Source organism: Eurytemora carolleeae, unplaced genomic scaffold (genome assembly GCF_000591075.1).
Source record: "Eurytemora carolleeae unplaced genomic scaffold, Eaff_2.0 scaffold338, whole genome shotgun sequence".
In the NCBI taxonomy this organism is placed as follows: domain Eukaryota; kingdom Metazoa; phylum Arthropoda; class Copepoda; order Calanoida; family Temoridae; genus Eurytemora; species Eurytemora carolleeae.
The window spans coordinates 267,970-293,419 of record NW_019396530.1 but is presented as its reverse complement, the minus strand read 5'-3'; the positions used below and the strand labels follow the sequence as shown (position 1 = coordinate 293,419).

The following is a 25,450-nucleotide window of genomic DNA, read 5'->3' as shown; positions in this document are numbered from 1 at the left end:
GTTAAATAATGTCATTATGATGACACAAAACATACAACATGACATCAAACAAACATCAAATTGACATAATTTTAGGATATTTGACATCAATCTAACGTCTTAAAATGACGTCATATTGACGTTAAAGTGGGTACGTTTTTACGTCAATTTGACGTCTTTTTGTAATGTCAAAATGACGTCACTAAACTCTAAAAAGATGTCAATTTGATGTTAATTTAATGTCCGTTGTCTTGCTGGGATTAATTGTCATGAAAATAACTTAGTGGAGATTATAACTATATAACTATAACTATTTTTTTTTGTTCATTTCAACTATTTTTTTGCCCATTTAAACTATTTTTTTGTTCATTTGAACTATTTTTTTGCTCATTTGAACTATTTTTTTTGTTCATTTGAACTATTTTTTTGCCCATATTTAAACTATTTTTTTGTTCATTTGAACTATTTTTTTGCTCATTTGAACTATTTTTTTGTCCATTTGAACTATTCTTTTTTTCATTTGAACTATTTTTATGTTCATTTGAACTATTTTTGGTTTATAATTCATTAATAATATTTTAATAGTTCAAATGAAAATAGTTCTAATGAACTAAAAAATAGTTTAAATGAGTAATATATTTACTCGTTTGAACTATTGTTCATTTCAACTACTCACGTGGTCCCACGTGCAGTAGCTGAAATGAACAATAGTTCAAATGAGCCATAGTTCAAACGGCAGTAGTTCAAATGAAATAGCACCGATCAAAATACTTATCAATCAATGAATTAAATACAAAACGTATTTGAATACTCTATACGGGGCATTCACGCTTGTTCACTTCGTAAATTAAAACACGGTCGTTTTAGGCCCCACTGCTACGGAGATTTCGGTAAAAAGTATTTATCATATAATTATTTTTGATAAATATAAAATTTCAGAGAAAGAAATGGGTATATTGAGTCGATCTGTTGGATTGTTTAGTTCAAATAGACCAAATATAACGATACAACAGCTTTCTACGTTTCCTAGGCAATTTGATATATTTCAAGAACTCCCAAGAACCCTCCCCCCCCTCTCCTACAGCTTTACCCGGCGCCTCCGTTAATTTAATAATATCTAAAAATGTCCATGTCAGGTTTGCCAACTCCAAAATTTTGCTGAGAACCCCAGAATAAATTTAACTGAACTATAAGACGGTCGTTTTACGTATTCTAGTAAAAAATTGTTTATAACTATATTATCAAAACTAGGTAGGCCAATCCATTATCTGCTGTTCTAATAAGAGGTCTTTAATTCCTAAAATAAACAGTTCAGATTTTAGACTGGGTTATATGGTATTTCAGTATCAATGCTTTAAATTCTAACAAAAGATTGGGGTCCGCCTATAGACCGCACTAATCACAGCGCTTGGCTCCTTAGTCTGTCCTATCCTCAGCGCTCGGATAAAATAATACAAAATTAATATTATTCAAATTCAAGTCATGTACAAAATTGATAGGGGGGGGGGGTGTCCCAAAAGCGATTACTAGGACAGACCCCAAATATTTGTACGGATTTCTAAATATCGAGTTCTTTTCCCGTAGACATGGCGGCTTTAAGGTGATATTGAGCAGATTTCAAAACTTTAAGGAAAAGTTTATTTTTGAATCAATTCTCTTTCTGAGAAATTCAATCTTGCAAGTGGATTACATTACATCTTTGAGGTAAGCGTTATTAAAAATAAAAATAATTTAGAATATTTTTTTTGGTCATAAATCAGGAAAATAATTCCTTCCAAAGCCGGATTAAACTTCNGGGGGGTTGACGGCTGAATTGTTTATTTTTACAAATGCTCCAATATTTCTTCTTTGCTATAAAAATTATAAGCTCTCATTTAATGTTATTTTTTTCAATACAAAGTAAAAAAATTCCTCAAATCCCCCAACTATTATGATAAGGTAAAACTATAAAAAAAACTACTCCATGATTTTGTGATAGACCTATAAAAATCTAATAGGCAAAAATAAATTTTAAGCTAGATTAAAGAGGATGAACTCTCTGTGTATTATTTTCTAGATTAAAGAGTATGAACTCTCTATTTGGACTATATTTTAGATTATCATGATTTCTAGATTAAAGAGGATGATTGATTACCTATGTGGAAAATATTCTTGATTATCATGATTTCTAGATTAAAGAGGATGAACTCTCTATGTGGGCTATATTCTAGATTATCATGATTTCTAGATTAAAGAGTATGAACTCTATGTGGACTAAAGTCTAGATTATCATGATTTCTAGATTAAAGAGGATGAACTCTCTATTAGGGCTATATTCTAGATTAACTTGATTTCTAGATTAAAGAGGATGAACTCTCTATGTGGAATATATTCTTGATTATCATGATTTCTAGATTAAAGAGGATGAACTCTACTATATTCTAGATTATCATGATTCTAGATTAAGGAGGATGAACTCTCTATGTGGACTATTTTCTAGATTATCATGATTTCTAGATTAAAGAGGATGATCTACCTATGTGGACTATTTTCTAGATTATCATGGTTTCTAGATGAAAGAGGATAAACTCGCTATGTGGAATATATTCTAGATTTTCATGATTTCTAGATTAAAGAGGATGAACTCTCTATGTGGACTATTTTCTAGATTATCATGGTTTCTAGATTATAGAGGATTAACTCTATGTGGAATATTTTCTCTAGATTTTCATGATTTCTAGTTTAACGAGGATGAAATCTCTACTATATTCTAGATTATCATGATTTCTAGACTATAGAGGATGAACTCTCTATGTGGGCTATATTCTAGAAGATCGTGATTTCTAGATTAAAGAGGATGAACTCTCTATGTGGACTTTACACTAGATTGTATGAAAAAGAAAAGCTTCTAGAAATAATGAGATCACTTTCTAGAAGCTTAAGGTAAATAATTCATTTAAATATTAATTATTCCCATCATGGTTCTCCGACATAGGTTCACATCATAGTTCTCCGACATATGTTCACATCATGGTTCTCCGACATAGGTTCACATCATGGTTCTCCGACATAGGTTCACATCATGGTTCTCCGACATAGGTTCACATGATAGTTCTCCGACATAGGTTCACATCATGGTTCTCCGACATAGGTTCACATCATGATTCTCCGACATAAGTTCACATCATGGTTCTCCGACATAGGTTCAAAACTTAACAAAACAGGATAAAGAACTCAAGGTTTGATAATACACAAACAGTTTCTTCCTTGTTTCAACTTTAATGTCGGTAGCGTGGGATCAAGGTTCAGACACGTGGCTATTCAAAATAAATTGAAATTGCAACAGCGGTTGCATCTTTTGATCCATCTCATCATCCACTGAGAGATGAATCCCAAAATCAGTGCCAAACGAGGGGAGGAAGAACAGCCACAACAATTTCTAGTCCGAGCCACATTCTCCTCATTTTCTTGTCCGAGCCACCTCGGAATCCTCGTCCTTCGATTATTTTGTGATAAAATTCCAATTCTTGAAGATAAAACTTTTTTTAAAAATCTGGCCACGTTAGAGCATCACATAATACATATGAATATCTGAAAAGACATTGAACTTGAAATCTTTAATTCAACTGAAACTTTTATTGATTTAAAAAAATTTTTTACTTCATATATGCCCTAATGTGGCCCGGATTTTTAAAAATATTTTTTTTTATGGGAGGATATTGTTGTGGTTGGCCTTACTCCTCTCCGCTAGACAGTTAACAGAATTGAATTTTTTAAAATATATTTCTTCTAAAAAATTACTTTTCGCTAAAATTATTTTCAATAAATAGATTTTATTTTCAGAAGCAGATCGAGAAGACTAGCCTGGGGTGCAACAGTTTTCGGTGTTTTTGATTGGGAAAAGCATAAGGTAATTTATTAATATTAAGGCATACAGGGGTGTACATGTTCTTCAAAAATCATTAGTTTGGAAATCATTCACCAGCCCCTACCCCCAAAAATAAATTCAATTTTCTAAAATGGCTTATTTTTGAAAATATTAAGTACAATAAAATTGATGCAACCATATCCTGCTCTTTAATTTAAAATTGCCCCCATAACCTAAAACTGGTAATATTTAATATTTAACGAGAAAATTGTAAATTTTTTGTTGTTCATCTGGAACGCTTAAGTAATGAAAGTAATAAAATGAAGTTTGCCCTATTCCGGCGGGGGGGGTTGCCCTGGGACTCCCGGCCTGACGTTACTCAAAAAGTTTGGTCTGAGGCTGTTCAAATATTTTGACTTTTCTAAGTCCTCGAGCATACTACCTGAATGCCTTATTTTACCTTTACCTGACTAAATCTTAGTTTAGACCTACTTCCGGTCATTGGATTTTAACTTTTAATAGCTCTTTGGCAAGCCTTGTACAAAAGGAAGCAGATTGCACACTTTTTGCGAAGAAATTTTGCATTGTTTTTTGCACAGATGCTTAATAGAGAATTTTAACAAATGAATAGAGGTTTTTCAAAAATGTATAATTTATCATATATTGCACACTTCTTGTTTTTACACCTTTTTTGCTTAGCAACTTGAAATTGCAATACATATTAGAAATTTTGCAGATTTGGATTTTTTTGGCAGATTATAAAAGTAAAGCCCAAGGGCTTTCCTTAAGTGCATCAAATGTTATAGATTTCTATCACAATTAGGAAATAGAGGGGGGCGGGTCGCTGGGACCCCTCCCCCCCATTCATTCCTTTTTTCCCTTTTTTCTCCTCTTTTCGTTTTTCCTTCTTTTTTTTTGTCTCAGATAATGTTCCCCCTCCCTAGCTCCCTTACCTACGGGCCTGTTTATAACGACAACAAATAATGTATATGTATACTTGTATGTATGTATTCAATAAACGTCAAAACTGCTGAACCGATCGGGCCCAAATTTTGTGTGGGACCTCACATGACCCCAGAAAATGTTCATGAAAAAAAAGAATTCACAAATGAGCCTCCAACAAAATTCGATTGTCATTAAATTTTGAAAATCCGCGAAATTTTTTATAAATTTCGCAAACATTTTTAAACATTTTTTTACACAATTAAAATAGTTTCTTAATTTTCATTATATATTCCCCCGGCCCCTCTCCTCTCCTACATTTTTCATGTAGTTGTAAGTTGAGAAACAGAAAGAACAATTATTTAATTTATTTTTACACTTATTTATGTTACAATTCAATTTTCAAACACTGTTCGAAGAAAATCATGATAAATCGCAACAAATGGGTTTAAAAATTCAAACAAATTATTCACTTCTTATTAATAAAGATTAAAATGTTATTTACATCGAGATGGAATTTCTAAATTATTAAACTAAATATGCTAAGAACTTTTGCTGTACAAATATATAATCTATTTACAATAATTTAAACATTTTGAAAACTGAACTTAAATTTATTTTACACTATATTTTCACTTTATCAATAAGAGATTCAGTGAAAAATAGCTTGTTGTTTCTTTTAGCCAGAAAACACTTGGTTGTAGGATGGAAGAAGTTTAATCTTTTTGAGACAAAAACTAGGATATTTTGAATATTTGGATATCTCTCAATTTTTTAAGTGGCCTCAGCTTTGAAGATAAAAGAGTCATTTAAAAGTTTTGACCCTAGAAATTAGAGTCGGGTGTTGTTTCACAAATTCACGAATTAGCTCTTTAATTACTTCAAGATAAAAGTTTTCATCTAAATATCCAGTTTAAGCGTTGTGGATTAGATTTAGTTGATTCAAAAGTTCGAACCCCCACTGATCCTAACAGGACCAAGAAGAAAGATATAAGATTCTAGAATTATTTCACGGACGATCTCAACGCGGCAGATCATATGAGCTCCATCAAGAACTCAATCCTCCCTGTGGTCTCATCGCACACCTGGATCTCCTCCTCTTCATCCTCCTCGGACCGGAACTCGAACGAGCTTTCGATCTCGACCAGGTCCACGGAGATAAAGTTGTCATCCTTCTCCTCTCGCTCCGCAGACTCCTCAGCGGTGGAGGTTAACTCCCGCGCTATTGCTTTCAGATTCTTTGTCAATCGATGAACCTGAACATATTAATACTATAATAACAACCGAATTCAAAAAGCAAATTTAAGAAATTATCTTTTGATCTGGGCACCCATAGCCTTTTTTTAGTTTTTAATGCTAATTTTTGTTTTTGCTCTTGCTTCATAAGCAATGATTGCTGATAAAAAAGTTCAAGAAGAAACCTTAAATAGCTTATGATTAAAAAAAAATATGTCGAAAATATTTTTATTTTTTCATACTTAATAAACGAATAAAAATGAGGTGTGAAAAGTCGAAAATTAAAAAAAATCTGGGAAATCGATTTTTGACTTTCACTCAAAGAAATGGTTGAAGCTTAAAAAAAAGGTATGAAGCCTAGAAGGAAAAATTACGAAATAACTGAAATATAGAGCTTTCTAATGAAACATTGATTATAAAAATAGAACGGAAATTGTTCCGTTAGTAACTAATACCTGAACAGGATCCATATTAGGTCTGGTGGTGGGTTCAGGTGTGGTACATGCATCAACACATTCTCTGTAGATTAAGTAGACCAGATAAACGATGCTCATAAATACTCCCAGAAAAACGGAAAAGATGATAAAAGCAAAGAAATGTATTAACAACTCAAGAGTATCAGTTTCTATGTCCGCGATTCCCATAGCGGGGTTAGTAGTTCTGTTATAACTAAGGGTAGACTGATATAACCTTTCTAAATTCTGTTTATCGAAAGGTTATTGTTGGTCAGTGGTTATGACCCCTTGCTACGTTATTGCGCAGTAAGATACCTAGTACCTAGGCTAGCCTAGTACGAGCGGTCATTCTACAGATTTAAATCCGAGAATGATTAAAATGTCCATTACAACCACGCCCCTCCTGCCCCACCTCCTTTCCTTCCTAGCCCCTCCCCCCTAATTCTTAATACACGAACTATATACTCTTGACTACAGTAGATTAATATATAACAAAACAGTTAAAACATCAGATCGAAAGTACATTTTTTATGAGTGTAATGAAAAGCAGTTAAAGGATAGGGGTTTTTAAGCTTACATAAGAAAAGCAGTTAAAGGACAGGGGTTTTTAAGCTTACACAAGAAAAAAGGTATACTCAAAAGGGGAGGGGTGCTCACGCCAGTACCCCCCCCCCCCTCCCTCCCCCTGTATACGCCCATGACTCCTATTCAAGAGGGATCGGCTGTATATTTTTAAGATGTACTTAGGATTAAAGGGACTGTAAGTATAATTTAAAGTGATTTGTAGAGTCTATTCAAAAATGGCAATGCCCGATTTACAACGGTACCCTTGAAACCTTAATCTAATTAAATGTGGTAGATAATGTCGTTTTTAAGGTTCTTACATTTTCTCCATTGCCACTTATAAGCAAGAAATGCGCAAGTCAATTATGCAGAGAAACTGAAAATGAAAGTTAAGTTTAAAGAAACAAAATCATGGATATTCATACTTGATCAGACAAAGCTTTTAAGGGACCATTGTAAATCAGACAAAGCTTTTAAGGGACCATTGTAAATCAGACAAAGCTTTTAAGGGACCATTGTAAATCAGACAAAGCTTTTAAGGGACCATTGTAAATCAGACGAAGCTTTTAAGGGACCATTGTAAATCAGACAAAGCTTTTAAGGGACCATTGTAAATCGGGTTCTGCCATCTTTGCATAGAGAGTCACTTGAAATTACACTTACAATCCCTTAAAAGAAGTTTTTTTCTCAGGTTCTTGATGATGAAATGATAAAATTTTCGCGAGACCTGGAAACCTGTCAACATCTGACCAAGGTAATGGTTTTTTTTAATATTTTTTTAAAATGAAAAATAAAAATAATAAATAAAGATAAAATCAAATATTGATTATCATTCAAAATTCAAATTCATTTGTTTTATATATTTTTACGAGTTTTAGCTTGAGATGAGCATACTACCCACAAAGAATGAGAGTTCAGAGTCCGAATTCGATGAATTTGAGCCGCGTCTCAATTCCGCCAAAACCCGGTTTCAATTGAGCGCACGCTTAGATCTTGAAACATTAAATACAATTTCAAGTGGGACCAACAATATTTGAGCAACGTCTCAAATTTAAGTCACGGCTGAAATCTGACCTCAGATTACTTTAAAATAGGCCTTTTTCATCATATACTTTTTGCAGTCAAGTTTAAGGATGACCTAAAAATAATTGTATTTTTGAAACTCCTGATTTTTAAAAATAAAATTTATCAATGCGGAAACAAGGAATTCTAAACAATTCAAGTTAGGGCTGCAGTGTGTGTGTGTATGGAGAGGGGGGGATTATCGTTGGTAAAAAGGGGTGTGGTAGCCTGGAACCTTGAGAGGGCGTGGTCATGAGTGTCATAGAGCAGTGCTCTGAAAGCGCTAAATTGTAGGCTATAATCATAAATATCAAAACTTACCGTCATAGAATATTAATAAAAGATTTTTTTTATTTTGTTTTGTTACATTTTTAAACTGTAAATACCTTACGTTCAAACCAAAAGAAAAATTAAGCGTCATCTAGGTTTTAAGCCACACAAGCAAAAGCAATCGTATTACTTTCACATGATTTGTATCAAATCTTTTCGTTTTAAAAACAACAAAGAAAAAACAAAAAACAAAACTGTTGTTTTTATTAACCATCGTGTTCACGAAAAACGAAATGAAAAACTTTCGATCATTTTTTAAAAACGTAATAGCCCTAGTTATTCATTCTTGTTTGTTTAGAATACTCTGACCTGCGTCACATGTGGACTAAGATACGCAATAGAGAAACGTATTGATGACGTCAAATATTGCCAATGCAAAGGTAGCCAATGGTTTATTATGACAGGGATGCCTATTGGCCAATTTTTGTAGAACTGGGTGAGGGGAGGGGTAACGAAATAATAATACTTGAATATTTTTTATTTATATTATGACTAGAAAGCATTTCAGAATCAGATACAAACTTATATATTTAAAATTTCAAATGTTGATTATTACTTTCATCAAAAAAATTGATATTTTGTTTTGACATGGGTTTATATTTTTCAGATCTTGGGAAAAAATAAAAAATTGTTCTTAAAAAGTTTTTCTCAGTCTTTTTCAAGCTTTTTGGTGCTTTTTTTACACGAAAATTCATTTATTTTCCCAATTCAGCAAAGAAAAACTTAATGGAAAAAAATGATTTTCTAAAGGGGTTTAAATGATTTTTCGAGAAAATATACACCCCTGTTTTTGCTTAGATGCTCCGAGTTCTGTGTACGGTGTAGGGAAGGAGAAGGGGGATTGGGTTCCCTTTCTTGAGAGAAAGGATATCATTGTCTGGAGGAAGGTAAGAAATAACAACGCACTGTCCCTTTATTAATTTTTCAAAATGTGCACAGTCACTTTTTTCAAATATAACCTTTGCATTTCTATGCTACACTCTAGTGTACTGTTGTTGATTTTTATTCATTTTCACTTTGTGCACCGTCTTTCTGTTTCTTCTTGTAAACTGTCATTTTTTTTCTCCCAAGGGCACAGTCCCTTTAATGATATTTCCTCTATGTCTTATAGTCAGTTTATTTTTCATGATACAGACGTAACAGTCCCTTTAATGAAATTTCCCCCAGAAGCACAGTCCGATATTTTTTCACGATGCAGGTTCATTTTCCAAAATTTTTCCTGAACCTTGCCGAATTTACTATCAAAGTGAATAAATACTAAAGTGGACCAAACTCATAGTTGGATGACGACATTTTATGTCCCAAGTATTTAGAAATATGTATATATATATATAATGGGTCTTTAGTCTATTTTTTTCTAGTCTTTACTTTCCAAACGAAATCTTTTCATGAAATTATTTCCAAACCAAATTAACCCTTATGGCCCACCCTGTCGTCGTTTCCTTAGTCTGTTCCACTTTAGTATTTATTCACTTTGATTTACTATTCGGTATTATTTCGGACATGTTTTCTCTTCAAAACGAAAACATTAAATAGATTATCAAGTACAATAGGTGGCAACAGAGAAATGTACCTATTATACACGACGTCACAAGTGTCATACATAAAAAGGAAAACGAAATTTTCTCCCATTAGTTGATATGTTTTCCAAGATAAACTAAAAAAGTGTAATAACAGAATTTAAAGAACGCAAAATTGCACTTATTTTACTGTTAGAGAAGCAGTTTATTCTAAAAATATCATTAATATTAATAGTTTTGTCGGGCACATAAAACTGTTGACACTTGTGACGTAAGAATACAGCTGTACACAGTCTACGTTGCCATCTAATTTGGAAAACATTACATATTGTTAATACCAGTCTTTTAAAGCGTTTTGTGCCCTCTTTCCTGTAAATAAAAGCTCTTATCAGTGGTTTTGAAAATCGGCCATTTTTAATCATTGTCAAATTGTGACGGAGTTTTCTGTTCGAATTGGCGCATATCCAGAAAAAAAGTCGAGAAACCAAAAAAATCTTCAAAAGAAAAAATAATTGTTTCAGGAGCATCCAGATTTGAAAGGAATGTATATCTACAAAATGTACGGAAGGTGAAAAGAAATTTTTTATAATTTAATTTTATGTTGATTGTCTCCCGGGAAAGATTTGAAACTCAAACCCAAAAGAAGGATGCCTCAAGTAAACAATTTGATTTGATTTGATTTGATTTCATTTCATTTCATTGATATGGGTTGGTTTGATTTGATTTGATTTGATTTGATTTGATTTGCAGGGTAAAAAGAACGTAAAATTAGATATAATCAATTAAAAAAGAATATTTTCGACTTGCATAAAATAATCGTTAAAATTTTTTATTTCTCACTTAAATTAAATAACAGCTTGAAATTAAGTTCTTAATTCCTTTATTTGAAAATCGTTCTTCATCCATAGAATTGAAAAATCTGTTTAACCCTTTACTTAAAGTCTAAATAATTTAAATTTTTTAAGGATCCTTTAAGTTGAATCATTAAAAATTAATAAAATTTTTCCTTAAAGATTTGACGACGTATCAGCTGATGAATATCTCAGAGTTCAGCTGGATATGTCAGAATTTAGGTAAATTCATTTTAGTATTTTAGAATTTAGGTAGATTTCTATTAATATTTTAGAATTTAGGTAGATTCCTTTTAGTATTTTAGAATTCAGGTAGATTTCTTTTTAGTATTTTAGAATTTAGGTAGATTCCTTTTAGTATTTTAGAATTCAGGTAGATTTCTTTTTAGTATTTTAGAATTTAGGTAGATTCCTTTTTAGTATTTTAGAATTTAGGTAGATTCCTTTTTAATATTTTTCCACCATTTCACCAACAATACCGACCTATGATTCCCGCTACAAAGGGAGGTTAAGTTACTTAACGTCCCTTGGGACACATATGTGAAATAATCTCCCGCTCTGCGAAGTTTTCAGGGAAAAATTCGCGAATTTTCTTTCCAAAAGACGATAAAATTGTTAACAACTTCTTTTTCTGGAAATTAATTTTTTAATTAACCACGGGTTCCCTCGATCAATTTTGTCAAGTTTTGTAGACAAAATTGGTCTTGGGAACCCTTGGTAAAGTAAAATCCCTTAACTTCTCTGTAAAGTAGTTGTAAACAATTATTATTTAAGGTAGATTCTTATTTGTTAATTTGTAGACATAAATTCAAGTGTGAAAAAAATAAAAACGTTTCAAATATAAAGTAAATGAATAACCAGAGATTTATTTAAAAGCGACAACAGTTAAACTTTTTAGATTAAATTGGGACACAAGCACTGCTCAATGCTTCGTTTTAGGTAAGCATAAAACCTGAAATCCTAATCAAAAAGTATATTTAAAAAAGTTTTGATTGATTGATTGTTTTGAAGTATTGTGATTTATATTTGAATCTAGAACGCAAAGCAGAAACTAATCAAGAGGTTTACTATTGGGAAGTTAATTGGCCCAGATTTTTCTCAAACAGGTAAATAACATCTATGTACTGTACTGCTGTATACAATATTATTAACTATTACGTACTGCACCTCTACTGCTGAGCCGAAAATTTAATTGAGTATTTTTGACCGAATAAGTTACCTTTTTGAAGCCTTTAGCGTATATTGATTTAATTTTAGAAATCAGTAAACAAAAGAGAGAATGTTAAGAAACCACATGAAATAATATTTCTGAACAAAATCCCGTTCATGAAACCGGGTTTTATGACGATACTCTGTTTGAAGTTTCGAGCTCTGTGTACAATATTATGAACTATAGTGTACTTAAGGGATTACTGTTGTGTGCAATAATATTAACTATAGTGTACTGCAGGGATTACTGTTGTGTACAATATTATTAACTATGGTATTAACTATGGTGTACTGCAGGGATTACTGTTGTATACAATATTAACTATAGTGTACAGCAGGGATTACTGTTTTGTCCGACAATATTATTAACTGTAGTGTACTGCAGGGATTACTGTTGTGTACAATAATATTAACTACAGTGTACTGCAGGGACTATTGTTGTGTACGACAATATTACCGAGACCCTGTATCTGGAACTACTGTACTTATCTCCCGTAGTACTCAACATACACAATGTCCCGTCAAAAGGTGAGGGATGTTTATATTCTCGAAGTTAGATATGTTTTTATTCTTTTTTCTCTCTAAATGAGGGCACATAAAAGATTTTAAGCAGGAAAACAGATACATTTTGTGGTAAAAAGTTTCAGAAAGAGGGATAATTTATATATTTTCCACCAGATTAATTCTATAAAATTTGAGTAACAGCAGATTTTTTTTAGATAATTTGAACATTCTCAATAAATCTCTGATGAATGCCTAACAAAAGAAGTTATTTTACCATCTAGTACTTAATTGTATTTAATCGATATTTAGCAAAATGTGTACGTACTGCCACAAAAATGTGTACGTTATGCGACAAAAATAAAATTTCATTTATTTTAGTCAAGTTTTTTCTTCGTCACACACGGAACATACAAGTTTTCAGTATAATTGAGACTAGGGTTGAATAAAAGCATGCGCTCCAATGTAGGTAAATGTCGTCTTTTTTGCAATGGAAACTAAATCCTCATATGACGTCACTGATACTTTAACAAATGTTAATCGTGCTGCTGACAAGTTTTAAGCTAAAAAATGCAATTCTAATTTGTGCTTTAAATTTTTCAGTTCGTTAATATTTAGTGAGCCGCAAAATTCATTATTCTTTAAAATAAGCAGTAACGTCATGTGAGGATTTAGAGTGTCCATTGATTTAAAGGTCGTCTTTACCTACATTAGAGCTCATCCAGAGTATTTAACCTTATTATAAAAACTTGACACAATCTATTTTATTATTAGAACACTCTGCTCCTTTTTCTATTAATGATTTTACTGATTTTTTCCGTTTTTTGCTCTTTTATCAATTTTTTTCCGTAATTGGCTCAGATACAAATGCTAGGGAATGACTTGATATTGAAAATATATTTGTACAGTGATAACCAGAAAACTATGGAATTGAAACACGACAAAGAATCATTCAACAATACTTCAGTGTAATTGATGTTGTTACAAAACAAAAGGTTTTACTGGAAACTTTTTAAATCATTAATTTAGTGAAATGGGTCTGTTTGCACTTCACACATTGTTATGTCTCATGCTCACTAAACTTTAAAGTTATAACTTGATTTTTGATTATATATATTATATATATTTAATCAATATAATCAAGAATCAATATATATATATAATATATTGTAGAAAATGTTTGCGTGTAGAAGATTATAACTCTGTTTTAACTGTTAAACCGTTTACTAAACCAGACCAGCTTGGGATAGAGTTTTGTTTAACAGGTATTCATTGGAACTATATTTTTTTTACCTCGATTTATTTAAGAGTTCAATCATCAATTATCGCTAAACTTTTTGAAAGAATTTCTATAATGTATTAATTGTTTATTCAATACATGCTTAGTTTTAAGATGCTTTTTTTTAAAAAGCTGTTTAAAAACGAACTTTTCTAACAATACAGACAATTTTTCTAACATAAAAGACGACTGTAGTAGGTTTTTTCGAAAATGTACTTAAATAATGGTTTTAAAGCTCTAGCTCTCCAACTTGGAATAGAGTTTTGCTTTTGCAGGTATTTATTGGAACTTCTTCTAATTTTGTAACTATTCTGACTCTTTTTGTTGTGATAACCATGATTATGATATTATGTGTTTCTTTTTTTAAATTCGGTAATGGCGATGGACCAAAACTCGGTAGATTAAAAAAAGTAGATGTTAGTTCTAAATTTTTTGAAAATATGTTTAGGTCTGGGCTGACCGTCGTCAGTTCTAACGATATAGTAACGACCAAAATCGATATAAAAAAATGTTAAAAACCACAAGAAAATAAACAAACAAAAAATATTATTAAAAAAAATTTTTTAATGAGCTTCCAAATGGACAAAAGGGTAACGAACTCAGATCATGAGAAGGAAAAAAGATAATTTGCAAATATTCAATTTTGTTTAAGGAGGAGAGGGGTATTTAAACCTTTTAAAGAATTGGACATAAACAAACAATACTCTTTTTTAAAAGATACTAAATTACAGTTTACAATTAATAAAAACTATTTTTTTCTGTTCATTTTTCTGAGTTCAATCATAAAATCTCTGATGTATTAGATTCTCGTACTCAAGTAAACTTCTCCCAAGGTCTCAAACCTTCTCTAGAATGCTAACTTTTAAATGGTAAAGTTCATGTCCAGGAAGGTTAAAGTGTTCTCCTGTAGGCTGGTTTGTATGGAGGTTTTGCTAAGGAGACATAATTATTGCAACATTTCGCGAAATTACTTCTGTGTAAATTACGCGAAATTACGGCGTAATTTCGCGAAATCGAAGTTTTGCTAATTACGCAGAACAATTACAAAATTTCGCAAAATTACGTTGTAGAAATTGCGCGAAATTATGCCGTAATTTCGCAAAATTCAAGTTTTGCCAATTTCGCGTAATCCCGCGAAATTAGAAGTATTGCCAACTGGGTGTGAGACTATTTAGTTGTTTTAGAGCGCGGATCAAACTTAACCAGACTAGTCGTAGTTTCAAGTTACATTCTTTTTAAGACTGAGAGTCACACAAAATTAAATCTCTAGTTCTTTTAATTCTAAGTTTTTTGGGAAACCCTGCAATTTCATGTTTTATCTATCTATCTAGGGTTTGAGAATCCAGGCGTTCAGTTGCCGGAAAGTATAATTACCTGGGTTGCTATCAGAGGAATGCCGGAATTCATGTTGAACCTCAGGTTTTGATTCATTTATTGATTGATTTACCCAATGATTGAAATGATTGATTGATTTACGTAATGATTGATTTAGTTTATATGGATTGATGGATTACGTTTGGATCGATAGATTTTCTATGTGATATATCTATGGATTGATTGATTGATTTATGTAATTTACGTACGGATTAATTTGGTTATTTATGGAATATTAATTAGCAAATTGTTTAAATGATCAAATATCTAATGTTGTATATTTTCTTGAACATTCATTCCTTCTTAAAAATTAGTATGCCCCCACCCTCCATTTTCGCAGAACGTGGGTTAATAAATTATTTTTGGCAGAATACGTGAACTTTTTAGGAAAGGTATCAAAAACGATGTCCAATTTTTAATTTCTCATCCACCCTCAAATTATAAAAATTGTTGCTCCCTTCCCTTCCCGGGGAATGTAATTCTTGAATTATACAACCCTGAAAATATTCATTTGTTGTTAACATATTTATTATCCAGGAATGCTTGTATTAAGATAAGAAATTACGAGGCGCCCACTATCGAATCCCAATCTTCATCCAGCGCAAGGTAAGAACGACGCGGCAAAGTGCGCATATTTATTCTTGGGCATTTTAGTTAATTTTGAGTTTTTAAAAGTCAATACTAATATGTCAATATTAGATGATAAAAGTGATACAAGTGACCCGTCTTATTAACATTTATTCCCCTGAAAATCGGCAAGTAATTTCATTAGAGAAACAAAACCTTTAAAATTTGAAATAGATGGATGGATATATTTTGTTTTTGCTTTGGGTACCACTGTCACTTTATAAATGGAGGGCCACTTTAAGTTACGTTGACATTCCATTTATTGTTACTTAACCTGCAAGAATTTTGTTCAAAACAGAGGAAAAGATAAAAATTTCGCAGATTTCTCTGCTCTGAATTGTGGATTTTCAGATTTTAATGATTTATTTTTTTCAGGAGCAGTCACAGTTCTGCAGCAGAAACCAACAATAATACCTACATCAATTCTTCATCCAGGATATACGCGTGATTTAAATTTTACCTTTTTTTGTTGTTCAGAAGTTAGATTTATTGATTTTTGATTTCATAATCTTGTTCTAGTCTTTTCTTTAACAATTTTAAATTTTTTTTTAGTGTGTAATTTCTAGATGTACACAAATTTGAAAATTTTATCTGTTATGTATCATATTTGATATAAAAGTACCTCAAAGTCATGGCCGTGCAAATATAAACGTTTTCTTCAGATTTTATGCCGGTCAATGAACCAATCAAAGCGTAATTTCAAGTGACCCTCCATGCAAAAAAGGCAATGCCAGACACACAACGGTACCCTTGAAACCTTTATCTGAACAATAATGTGGAAGATATTGTCGTTTTTCCAGGTTTAAAAATGTGGAATTGTGATAATTACTTTATATTTTCCTGCAGAAGAAATGCGCAAGTCATATTTGTAAAGTAACCACAGTTGAAAATAATCTGTTTTCAAAGTTGTAAACATTTATATCTAATTCATATTTGATCAGACAAAACTTTTAAGGGTACTGTTGAGAAGGGTCATTTGAAATTTCGCTTACAGTCCCTTTAACCATCAAATTCGTTCTTAATTCTGTCGCAAGAAACACTTCCCGCACTTGCAATAATGACATCTAAACTAAAAGTTTTGAAATTTTATTTTCTAGGGTAATTATAGAAACACATTATTTTCTAATTTCAGATAAAATGGTTGCCATGAACCCTGTGGAAGATATTAGGCAGGGGGACTCACGGGCCATTTATTCTTATCATCATTATTTATTTAATTATTGTGGAAAACGATTTTAAAATGTTCGGTTACACAAGACGTTAAGTTTTGGATCGTTTTTGGCCTATACATGCGGTCAGGGTCAAAATTGGACAAAGTGGAAGAAAAGCAAATGTTAAAGAATTAATTTGGAAATTTTTGAAAATTTTGGTCTTAAATTTTGACCATGAAAGAAAATAAAGGCGTAAAAAACTCTCTCTCAAAAAAAAACAATTAAAGTCATAAAGTTAGCTGAACTATGCATGAATGATAAGATATTTAAATATAATGCTGCCTAAAAATGAATTTTACGACAAAGTAAAAAATAGTTGTAGCTGGAAAATCTACTTATCACGTGATCTCTGTACAATTCATAAGCATCAGCTGAGTTTTCAGGCGTCTTCCTATTCCACAGTTTTATGAATCTCACCCAAAATTAGTCTAGTTCTTGATCCCCCCCGTGTCCCCTCAGGGAGATGGTGTTGAGACTTGAACAGGAGGAATTACAGACACAGCTTAACACAGGCAAAACAGGTAAGCTGACCGATCCCAGGTGCCCTCAGTAAAATAGAGTTCAGCTTCTAATCGAATGCGGCCTATAAACTAGCTCTGTCAGATTCTTCTTATTTTTGTTCAGAAGCAAACTGTGAACCCCAAGAAATGTTATAAAATGTTTTTATTAATTATCCGAAAATGTCTGGCGGATATCGGGAAATCGGTGGATATCCAGAAATCGGTGGAAAATCTTGGCGGAATCTATTCAATTGAATTGTTGTTTTATAATTATTCGGTGAAACTTGTAATCTAAACAGCCAAAAGCTATCTTCCACTTTTACTGTTAAAATAATCATCAATTTGTAACATTAAACTCGTTTTGTACACAGATACATGTATTTTAGCAATAAACTTTATCTTATCTTATAAGGGATAGGATTATTTAGTAATTAATTTTTTTCTTTTATTTCCTTTCTGAAACTAATTGTATTTAGGAACTAAGTTATACATGGAGACTTTTTAGCGGAAATTTGCCCGAGTCCTCTAAAATTTTTTTTTTTTTTGCCCTAGATTAAACAAATTTAAAATATTAAAAAAAACTATGCAATATTCAGTAGTTTGAAGTGCAACTTAAGATAAATTTTAATGAACAATTCTAGCTGCGTCGTTTTTGAAAAATCAAAATCATTGTCACATTTCTCCATTGCGCACCTCTTTAATACACATGAGTCTCTTATATTATTTATTTCTGGTACAGCGATACAGAGCTAGGACCCGTGAACTGAAAAACAATACATCAGTCACGGGTTGCATAAATATTATATTAGTATTAGAATGATTTTAAAGAATAAAATTAGCCAAGTTTACGTTAAAATTTGCTCCAGGTGTGCTAAGTGTAACAACAATTAGGTATTGAAATAACACTTACAATGTGCTAAATGTGAATAAATTGCGACAAATATATATAAATTAAGGGAACACTTACAAAGTTGATCAGGCCGGAGAATTTAATAGCTCTAGAGTTGGGTAATCGTTACCAGCTGTCTCTTATACATATCTAGAAATGATAAGATGAGTTTATATAAAGGCTTATCATGTGTTAGAGGAGATAGTCACACTTTCGTCTTTAATTGTTCACAAAGATCACACGAAACTTGATTATATACCTTTATCTGCTCGAAAGCAGCAGTCCCGGTTTAGAGAAACACAGATGCTTCCGACGGGACTTCTCCGAGAGGAGGCGAGGATATTTCTCCGAGAGGAGGCGAGGATATTGGTGCTCAGCAGGGAGTTACTCTGCAGGCGGTCCAGCTCAGCTCGACAGACTTATCGTGCTTCCATCTGCAAACAGGCAGTCCGCAGAACATGTAGATGAACAGACTATCGTTAAACTGAAGCGGTCATCCTCGTCCAAGAGATAAGGGAGTAGCTAGTTTCGCATAAACTTCAAAAGTTCTAAATTTTATAGAAATGTATTTTCATCTGTTAATTCATTAGTTCATAGTTCAGGACAGGTGATGAAATACACGAACGATCTGGATTCACTTTATATAACATCCATAAGTTTTAAAGAACTTAAATTCGAAAGGTTTTATTCAGTGTTACATTTACATTTAAATAAGATGTTTTATAAACCTAGTATTGCACAACCTGGAGTACTAAGGCAGGATAACGCAGTTATTCTAGCCCATTGTGGTCTGAAATATATAGACCATTAAATATAATTTTAAGATTATAATTTCTAAATTAAATATCAGCAGTATAAAAAAGCTTTTTAGGCTGAAGGATTGTATACATTTGATGTAAAACTTAAGTTAAACTCAGATAAAATCTCAGGTAAAAGCTTGATTAAATATTTATATATATATATATAGGAGGAACAAGTATAGAATTAGATGAGTAGATCTTCATGTGCTTCTTCAGATCACAGTTTCTGACTTCAACCTGAACATCAAGATTTAAGAAAAGATCCGTAGATCTTACACTATCGAAAATAATTTTTTCGTTGTATATGCTTGCGGAGCGCCGATTTTTTAAGGGTTTTATTTGCTGAGTTGTTTAAAATAAATGACTAAGTTTGATAAGTTTACTGATTGCTAAGGTGACTGATTTATAAATTGATTAATATGTTGACCGATTGATTGATTGATTAATATATTTCGTTATTGGTCTGATTGGTTTTAGGTCGGATCTGGGAAGTAGGAAAGAGTATTTGGATGAGAGATAATCCCCAAGTATTTATAAATCTCAAGGTAAAACGTTTGCGTATGAGACACATTTTCCCAATCGCTTGATCTCGATATATACATTGGGAACTTATGAATTTTTCGCAAAATCTTCTTGATTTTGGATATCCTTAATTTCTTTGTTCTATCATTGGTTGAACATTAAATTTCCTGGCTTCTGAGGCTGTTTATAGGATATCGAATAAATATTAAGCTAGAAAAATACAAAAGATCCAGATCAAGCATTGATATCGTATCATTTTACTTGATATTGAAATTATGTAATTCACAAAGTCAGTGAAATTTTTTTAAAAAACAATATTCACGATGATAAAGATTGGGGGGGGGGGCGTGTTAAGAATTATTTTACCGTATCACTACTGAAACATCTCGGCGTTTGGCGTTGAAAAATTGTGATCCAGGCTGTACGCTGCATATTGATGCGCTGCGCCCTGAAGGTGTTCTAGGAGTTCCATGTCGGGTTTCCTTTATGATCAAATCTATTATTATTACAATATTTATTTCCTGATTAGTAAGGTTATTTTGGGCATTATATGTGGCTAGTAGGAAGTTCCTAAAACTTTTAATTGATTGATTGATATATACCTCTGTGTGGTTTAGGCGGCTTGGTCTGAACCTATCAAACCCCTGATGGAACTTATTCTTAAACAATACAGGGAACAAGCAATGCAGGTAGTTTGCAATCAATTTAACAATTCAATTTAATTAATAAATATTAATATATGCAAGAAACTGGTTTGGTTTTATTTGAGCATCCTATTATAAATCTGTCGGCTAGCCGCAGCCTTTGGTCCACTAGTCTGTGCTAGACCCAGCGCTTGGCCCATAAATCATTGTAAATGTAAACTAACCTAACTCTAAACTAGCCAAACCAAACCAATTCTCTGAATTTTTGTGTAGACTGAATCTTTGGTGGTTGGCAACAATAATATCTTGGTTGAATAAGGTTTAAAAGTGGTTTTCATGTACAAAGTACATTCTACATGCGGTGGCGAGGGGTGTCGACACCTATTTCACCAATGATGGGTTAAGGTTGCCGTAGGGTTTAAGAGTTGGGGGTGAATGGGGCGTCTAAAAGTGAACACACATACTCCATCTTGAAGATCAGATGTATTTCTGTTTCTGGGGGCCAGGGAAGGTGTTGGATGGATATCATATCTATCTATCTATCTAGTTGGTCGGCTCAGCCTACTCCACTATAAAAGTATCAGACCTATCCCAGTATCTGGGTCTAGACACACCAGCTGCTGGCCAACATGCTCAACTACATGGATGGGATTGGAACACACAGACAGGTACAGAGTACTTCACTCCGGATCACATTTCTTTCCCAATTTCATGGGTGTAAATTTTATTTGAAAAATAATATTTCTTTTTCCCCTTTTGAAAATCATTTTTGTCCCCCAGAAAAAAAAATGTCCAATTTTCCATTTTACCCCACAAATCATCAAAAATTGTTCTGTAAAATATTCCCCCCCTACCCAATTTTCTCTGATTCAGATAACAAGTTTCCACTTGCATAATAATTTGATACATGTTAAAAGTACAACTTTACACTTTTTGTAATGTAATGAATTTTTTTGGTAAATATAGATTTTGAAAAAATGTACTGGCATAATAATTTGAAAAGCATTGTAAAAAAGTGTAAAAACTTACCAATTGAAATTAAATTACCCAGTTGTAATTATTGACTATATCTGTTTATCAGGAATAGTAAAACCGGTTGTTCTGAAGGCTGACCCTAACAAGCGAGCAGCGCTCTCAAACCAACTCCAACGAGTTGCGGATTTTATCTCATATTTGGAAAACTGAAGGAATTAAGAGCTTCTAAACTGGAATGAGGGGTACTTAGAAGCAGCGATTCCATCCTAAAGACCCCCCCCCCCTAGATAAATCCCAGTAAAAGCCCTCTCTTAGAAGCTTCAACTTCACATTATTGATGACGGCAGCGCAATCAATGATGGAATTATGTGATAAATTTAACTTGTTGTTAAAAAATGCTGCTGATTCCCAATTCGGTAAATCGTCTTATGTCGCAAATTACAGAGAAAATGAAATCTTTTCTGCTCTTGTCTCTGCTCACTCTCGGGTTGGCAGATAAGGTAAATTTTTTAATTAGAATCAGCGCTTGAAAACCGATCATTTGTCCTATAGTGCTTTTGTAAACCAACTTCACACAATCTTCAAGGTGACAAAGCTGCGAATTGGAGCAATGCAAAGAGTATCGTAATTATAACTTAAAACTAATTTAGTTGAAAATCATTGTAATTCTTCTTTTGAAAGCCGATTACCAGTTCATAATTACATTTGTAAACCAGCTACATACAATCTTTCGTAGGTAACAAAGCTTTATTAAAATTTGAGTAATGACAAGTGTGGTAAAATAATTATTTAAAGCTAATTTTCATTGAAATTCATCTCATGAGAACCGATTATTAGTTCCAGTATTGCTTTTGTAAACCAACTTCACACAATCTGCTAGGTGACGAAGCTGCAAATTGGAGTAAAGAAAAGAGTAGAAAACTGTGAGGTCAGGTCTAAGAAAGGTAAGAATGGGTTTGAATAGTAAGAAATAGTTTTGTAATTGTTGAATTTGTCTAGCTCTATTTAAAATTGAAATGCACCCCCTACAATATTTACCCAACAAATTCTATTAAGACAGAGGGTTAACTACCAATGATAATCTTCAGAGACGACTGTACGGAATTTATACTATCTATCGTCTTTTTTTTACGATTCCTTTGAGCTGTTTGTTTTTCTGCAACCCTTTCTCAACTTTCATAATAACTTAAAATCAATCCAAATATTTCGCGATTTCCTTGTCTATGCTGAATGCGTCATAAGAGGAGAAGTAACACTTATATATTCTATCTATATATATATCGATCTTTCCTTCCATCTATCCATCTATCTGTCTATCTATCTATCTGTCTGTCTATCTATCTATCTATCTATCTATCTGTCTATCTATCTATCTACGATATTCTCTCGAAAGAAAACTTTTTTTTTTTTCTACATGTCTATCTATCTTTCTTTGCATGTGTCTCTGTCTTTCTTTCTACATATCTAATATTCATGTATATCTATCTATCTATCTAGGGGATAGTCTGCATATGCACTACACTGGAACTTTACAGGACGGGACAGAGTTCGATTCTTCTATTCCCAGGTAACTGATTTCCTGGCCAATTTATTTCCTGTACAATTGATTTCCTATACAATTGATTTCCTATACAATTGATTTCCTGTACAATTGATTTCCTGTACAATTGATTTCATGATTATTTGATGTTCTGATCAATTGATTTCCTGACCAATTGATTTCCTGGCCAACAAATTTTCCTGGACAATTGATTTCCTTGTCAATTGATTTACTGGCCAATTGATTTCCTGGCCAATTGATTTCCTGGCTAATTGATTTCCTGTCCTGTAGATTTCCTGGCCAATTGATTTTCTAGACTATAGATTTCCTGATCAATTGATTTTCTAGAAAAATGTGACATTTTCCACCAAAAAGCGCGCGCAAGCGCATTTTTTCTCGGATTTTTATAAAACTGAATTTTGCAGCTACAATACATAATTTTGAGTTCACATGCAAAAAAAATCATCGTTCTACAACAATTTTAAGTTATGTTTAAACACTGTTTAAATTTTCCGGAGAGCAATACGTTTTGTGCCCGCCCCCCTTTGTTTAATGAGTAATTGCTGGAAATTATTGTTATAAAAATATTTAAATTATCATTTCTTTTAATAAAAAAAATCTTAAACTTAAAATTTAATTTTTTTAATAGTTTTTTTTTAAATTTCAGAGGTCAGCCTTTAGTGTTCACAGTTGGCACTGGACAAGTTATTAAGGTTATATACATAATATACTTATAAAAATATTTTTGTTCTAAAAAATCTTCACGTTTTGGATTTAATTTGTGTTGACGTATTTTCTTGAGAATAATAAATTTCCTTTTGCGCAAAATCACAAAATAAATATAGAAGTTATCCAAGATCCAACGTTGAAAAATATAAAAGATTGACGTTATACTTATTTCTAGGGAAATTATTTCAGGGGTGTATATTTTTCAGAATAATTTTTATTGATGGGGGGGGGGGTGAAAAATTAGAAATTAGAAGGCAACTTTTTCATTCTGTTTTGATACTTTTTTAATACTTATAAGTCAAAAATTCATATTTTTTCCCCTAAAAATCTTTTATTTACCCCTAAAAATCGTTGGTTTTCCCCAGTTTAGCGAATAAAACCCTAAGAAATGTCACTTTTTTGGAAAATAATTGTTTGCATAAGGGAGGAGAAAAATGATTTTTCAAGAAAACATTCAACCCTGAAGTATTTTTACAGGGAGACCCACAAAAAGTGTAATATTTGCAAAAAAATATAATTTTTACCGGGTTTAAAACCCATAATTACACTTATTTTGGATCATCCTGTAATTTTTATATTTTGAAAGTTGTGTTTGTTCAGGGGTGGGACCAAGGACTGTTGAACATGTGTGCTGGAGAGAAAAGGAAACTGGTCATCCCTCCTGAGCTTGGGTAATAAATTTTTTTCAAATAAAATTTTTTAACAATATGTCTACACTAAACTTCTTCTTCTCCAATTTTCTTTTATCATGTTCTTGGTTAATTTTAATTAATAATAAAACCAAGCTAAGAACAGATCAGTTCCTTAATCAAAATTTTAGACAAATCGGTTAAGATGTTCATGAGTTATGATCGGATATACAAACAAACAGAAAAACAGAGATTATATATATATATCTCTGTCCCTTAGATGTCATGTTTTAAACTCATTCCTCTTTATATCTTCAAGAATGTTATATTTTTTTTCATTTGGGAATATTTTTAGAAATAGGATTAAAATGAAAACTTGGACTTATATTAACTTCTTCCCTGAACTTTTTATATAAATCAATAGAAGTCCTTAGATATCATGTTTTAATCCATTAAAATCGAAGAAGTTTACTCTAAATTTTCCTTTTATTGTTAATTATATAATAGATAAAACTTGGAACTTGGATCTTGATCGTAAACATTAAAGTAAACATTAAAGGACTATTTAAAACCTCAACGTTTTGTAGCAGTCTACATATTTTAATTTCCACGTTGGTTATTCGACGTTTTGTAACAGTCGTCGTTTTGTATCATCGACGTTTTGATAATCGTCGTTCTGTTCCCACTCCGATATACAAACAGACAGACAAACAGATATTAATATATATTTAGATATTATTCTAGACCCTGATGTTACGATTCACACTAGTCATTAAGCGAATATTACATTAATTTCCGTCCTGTGGTGGTTGTTTCTGAAGGGATCTCGGCCTTGATTTCCACGGAATAAAGGTTGAACTTTTATTTATTCATATTTAGATATTATTGTATATTTAGATATGGGTCTACTGGCGCTCCTCCCAAGATACCTGGAGACTCTGTTCTTATCTTCGAGGTCGAACTCGTTAAGATCGATCGCAAATCAGAGCTCTAATTGATCAATCAACCGATCTATCGATCAGAATTTGGACTTGGCACAATCAGAGCTTTTTATCAATTATGGCGTTAGTTCTTACCAATTGTAATCATAGATGGTTTAGACTGTAATCAATCAAAATCAACACTCAATCAATCACAGCTCTAATTAATCTGATAAAGTTGATTATATTGATTACAGTTTAATAAATGATTCATCAACAATCAATTATTATGCAATTTTAATCAATTGTTATTTA

The 25,450-nt window shown here is 32.2% G+C and overlaps 4 protein-coding genes across 6 annotated transcripts; 3 read left to right on the top strand and 1 right to left on the bottom strand.

The window, feature by feature from the left end:
* The first annotated feature begins 812 nt into the window (after positions 1-812).
* LOC111704948 (peptidyl-prolyl cis-trans isomerase FKBP2) lies at positions 813-25,419 on the top strand. Its single transcript, XM_023477348.1, has 8 exons — positions 813-821; positions 8,528-8,533; positions 21,760-21,817; positions 22,198-22,261; positions 22,815-22,884; positions 23,525-23,570; positions 24,187-24,257; positions 25,113-25,419. Exons 3-8 carry the CDS (start codon positions 21,767-21,769, stop codon positions 25,207-25,209), a joined length of 399 nt encoding a protein of 132 aa, XP_023333116.1. The 5' UTR covers positions 813-821; positions 8,528-8,533; positions 21,760-21,766; the 3' UTR covers positions 25,210-25,419.
* On the top strand, positions 897-16,299 carry LOC111704944 (phosphatidylcholine transfer protein). Of its 3 annotated transcripts, none has more exons than XM_023477344.1 (16): positions 897-1,009; positions 1,564-1,683; positions 2,893-2,901; positions 3,802-3,868; positions 7,715-7,777; positions 8,714-8,795; positions 9,214-9,302; positions 10,457-10,503; positions 10,949-11,008; positions 11,685-11,725; positions 11,823-11,892; positions 12,425-12,523; positions 13,670-13,761; positions 15,107-15,194; positions 15,687-15,755; positions 16,152-16,299. In XM_023477344.1, exons 1-16 carry the CDS (start codon positions 927-929, stop codon positions 16,222-16,224), a joined length of 1,152 nt encoding a protein of 383 aa, XP_023333112.1. In that variant the 5' UTR covers positions 897-926; the 3' UTR covers positions 16,225-16,299. The 3 variants fall into 3 exon arrangements, with proteins under 3 accessions (XP_023333112.1, XP_023333111.1, XP_023333113.1); XM_023477343.1 differs by having other exon boundaries at positions 2,806-2,901; XM_023477345.1 differs by lacking the exon at positions 897-1,009 and having other exon boundaries at positions 1,598-1,683; positions 2,789-2,901.
* LOC111704947 (uncharacterized) lies at positions 5,274-7,223 on the bottom strand. Its single transcript, XM_023477347.1, has 2 exons — positions 6,460-7,223; positions 5,274-6,024 (listed from the first exon to the last, which is right to left on the bottom strand). The coding sequence occupies exons 1-2, from the start codon at positions 6,646-6,648 to the stop codon at positions 5,803-5,805; spliced, it is 411 nt and encodes a 136-aa protein (XP_023333115.1). The 5' UTR covers positions 6,649-7,223; the 3' UTR covers positions 5,274-5,802.
* LOC111704935 (COP9 signalosome complex subunit 8) lies at positions 17,451-21,602 on the top strand. Its single transcript, XM_023477332.1, has 7 exons — positions 17,451-17,508; positions 18,573-18,820; positions 19,248-19,305; positions 19,654-19,721; positions 20,316-20,387; positions 20,890-21,010; positions 21,424-21,602. The coding sequence occupies exons 1-7, from the start codon at positions 17,451-17,453 to the stop codon at positions 21,525-21,527; spliced, it is 729 nt and encodes a 242-aa protein (XP_023333100.1). The 3' UTR covers positions 21,528-21,602.
* Positions 25,420-25,450: the final 31 nt, after the last annotated feature.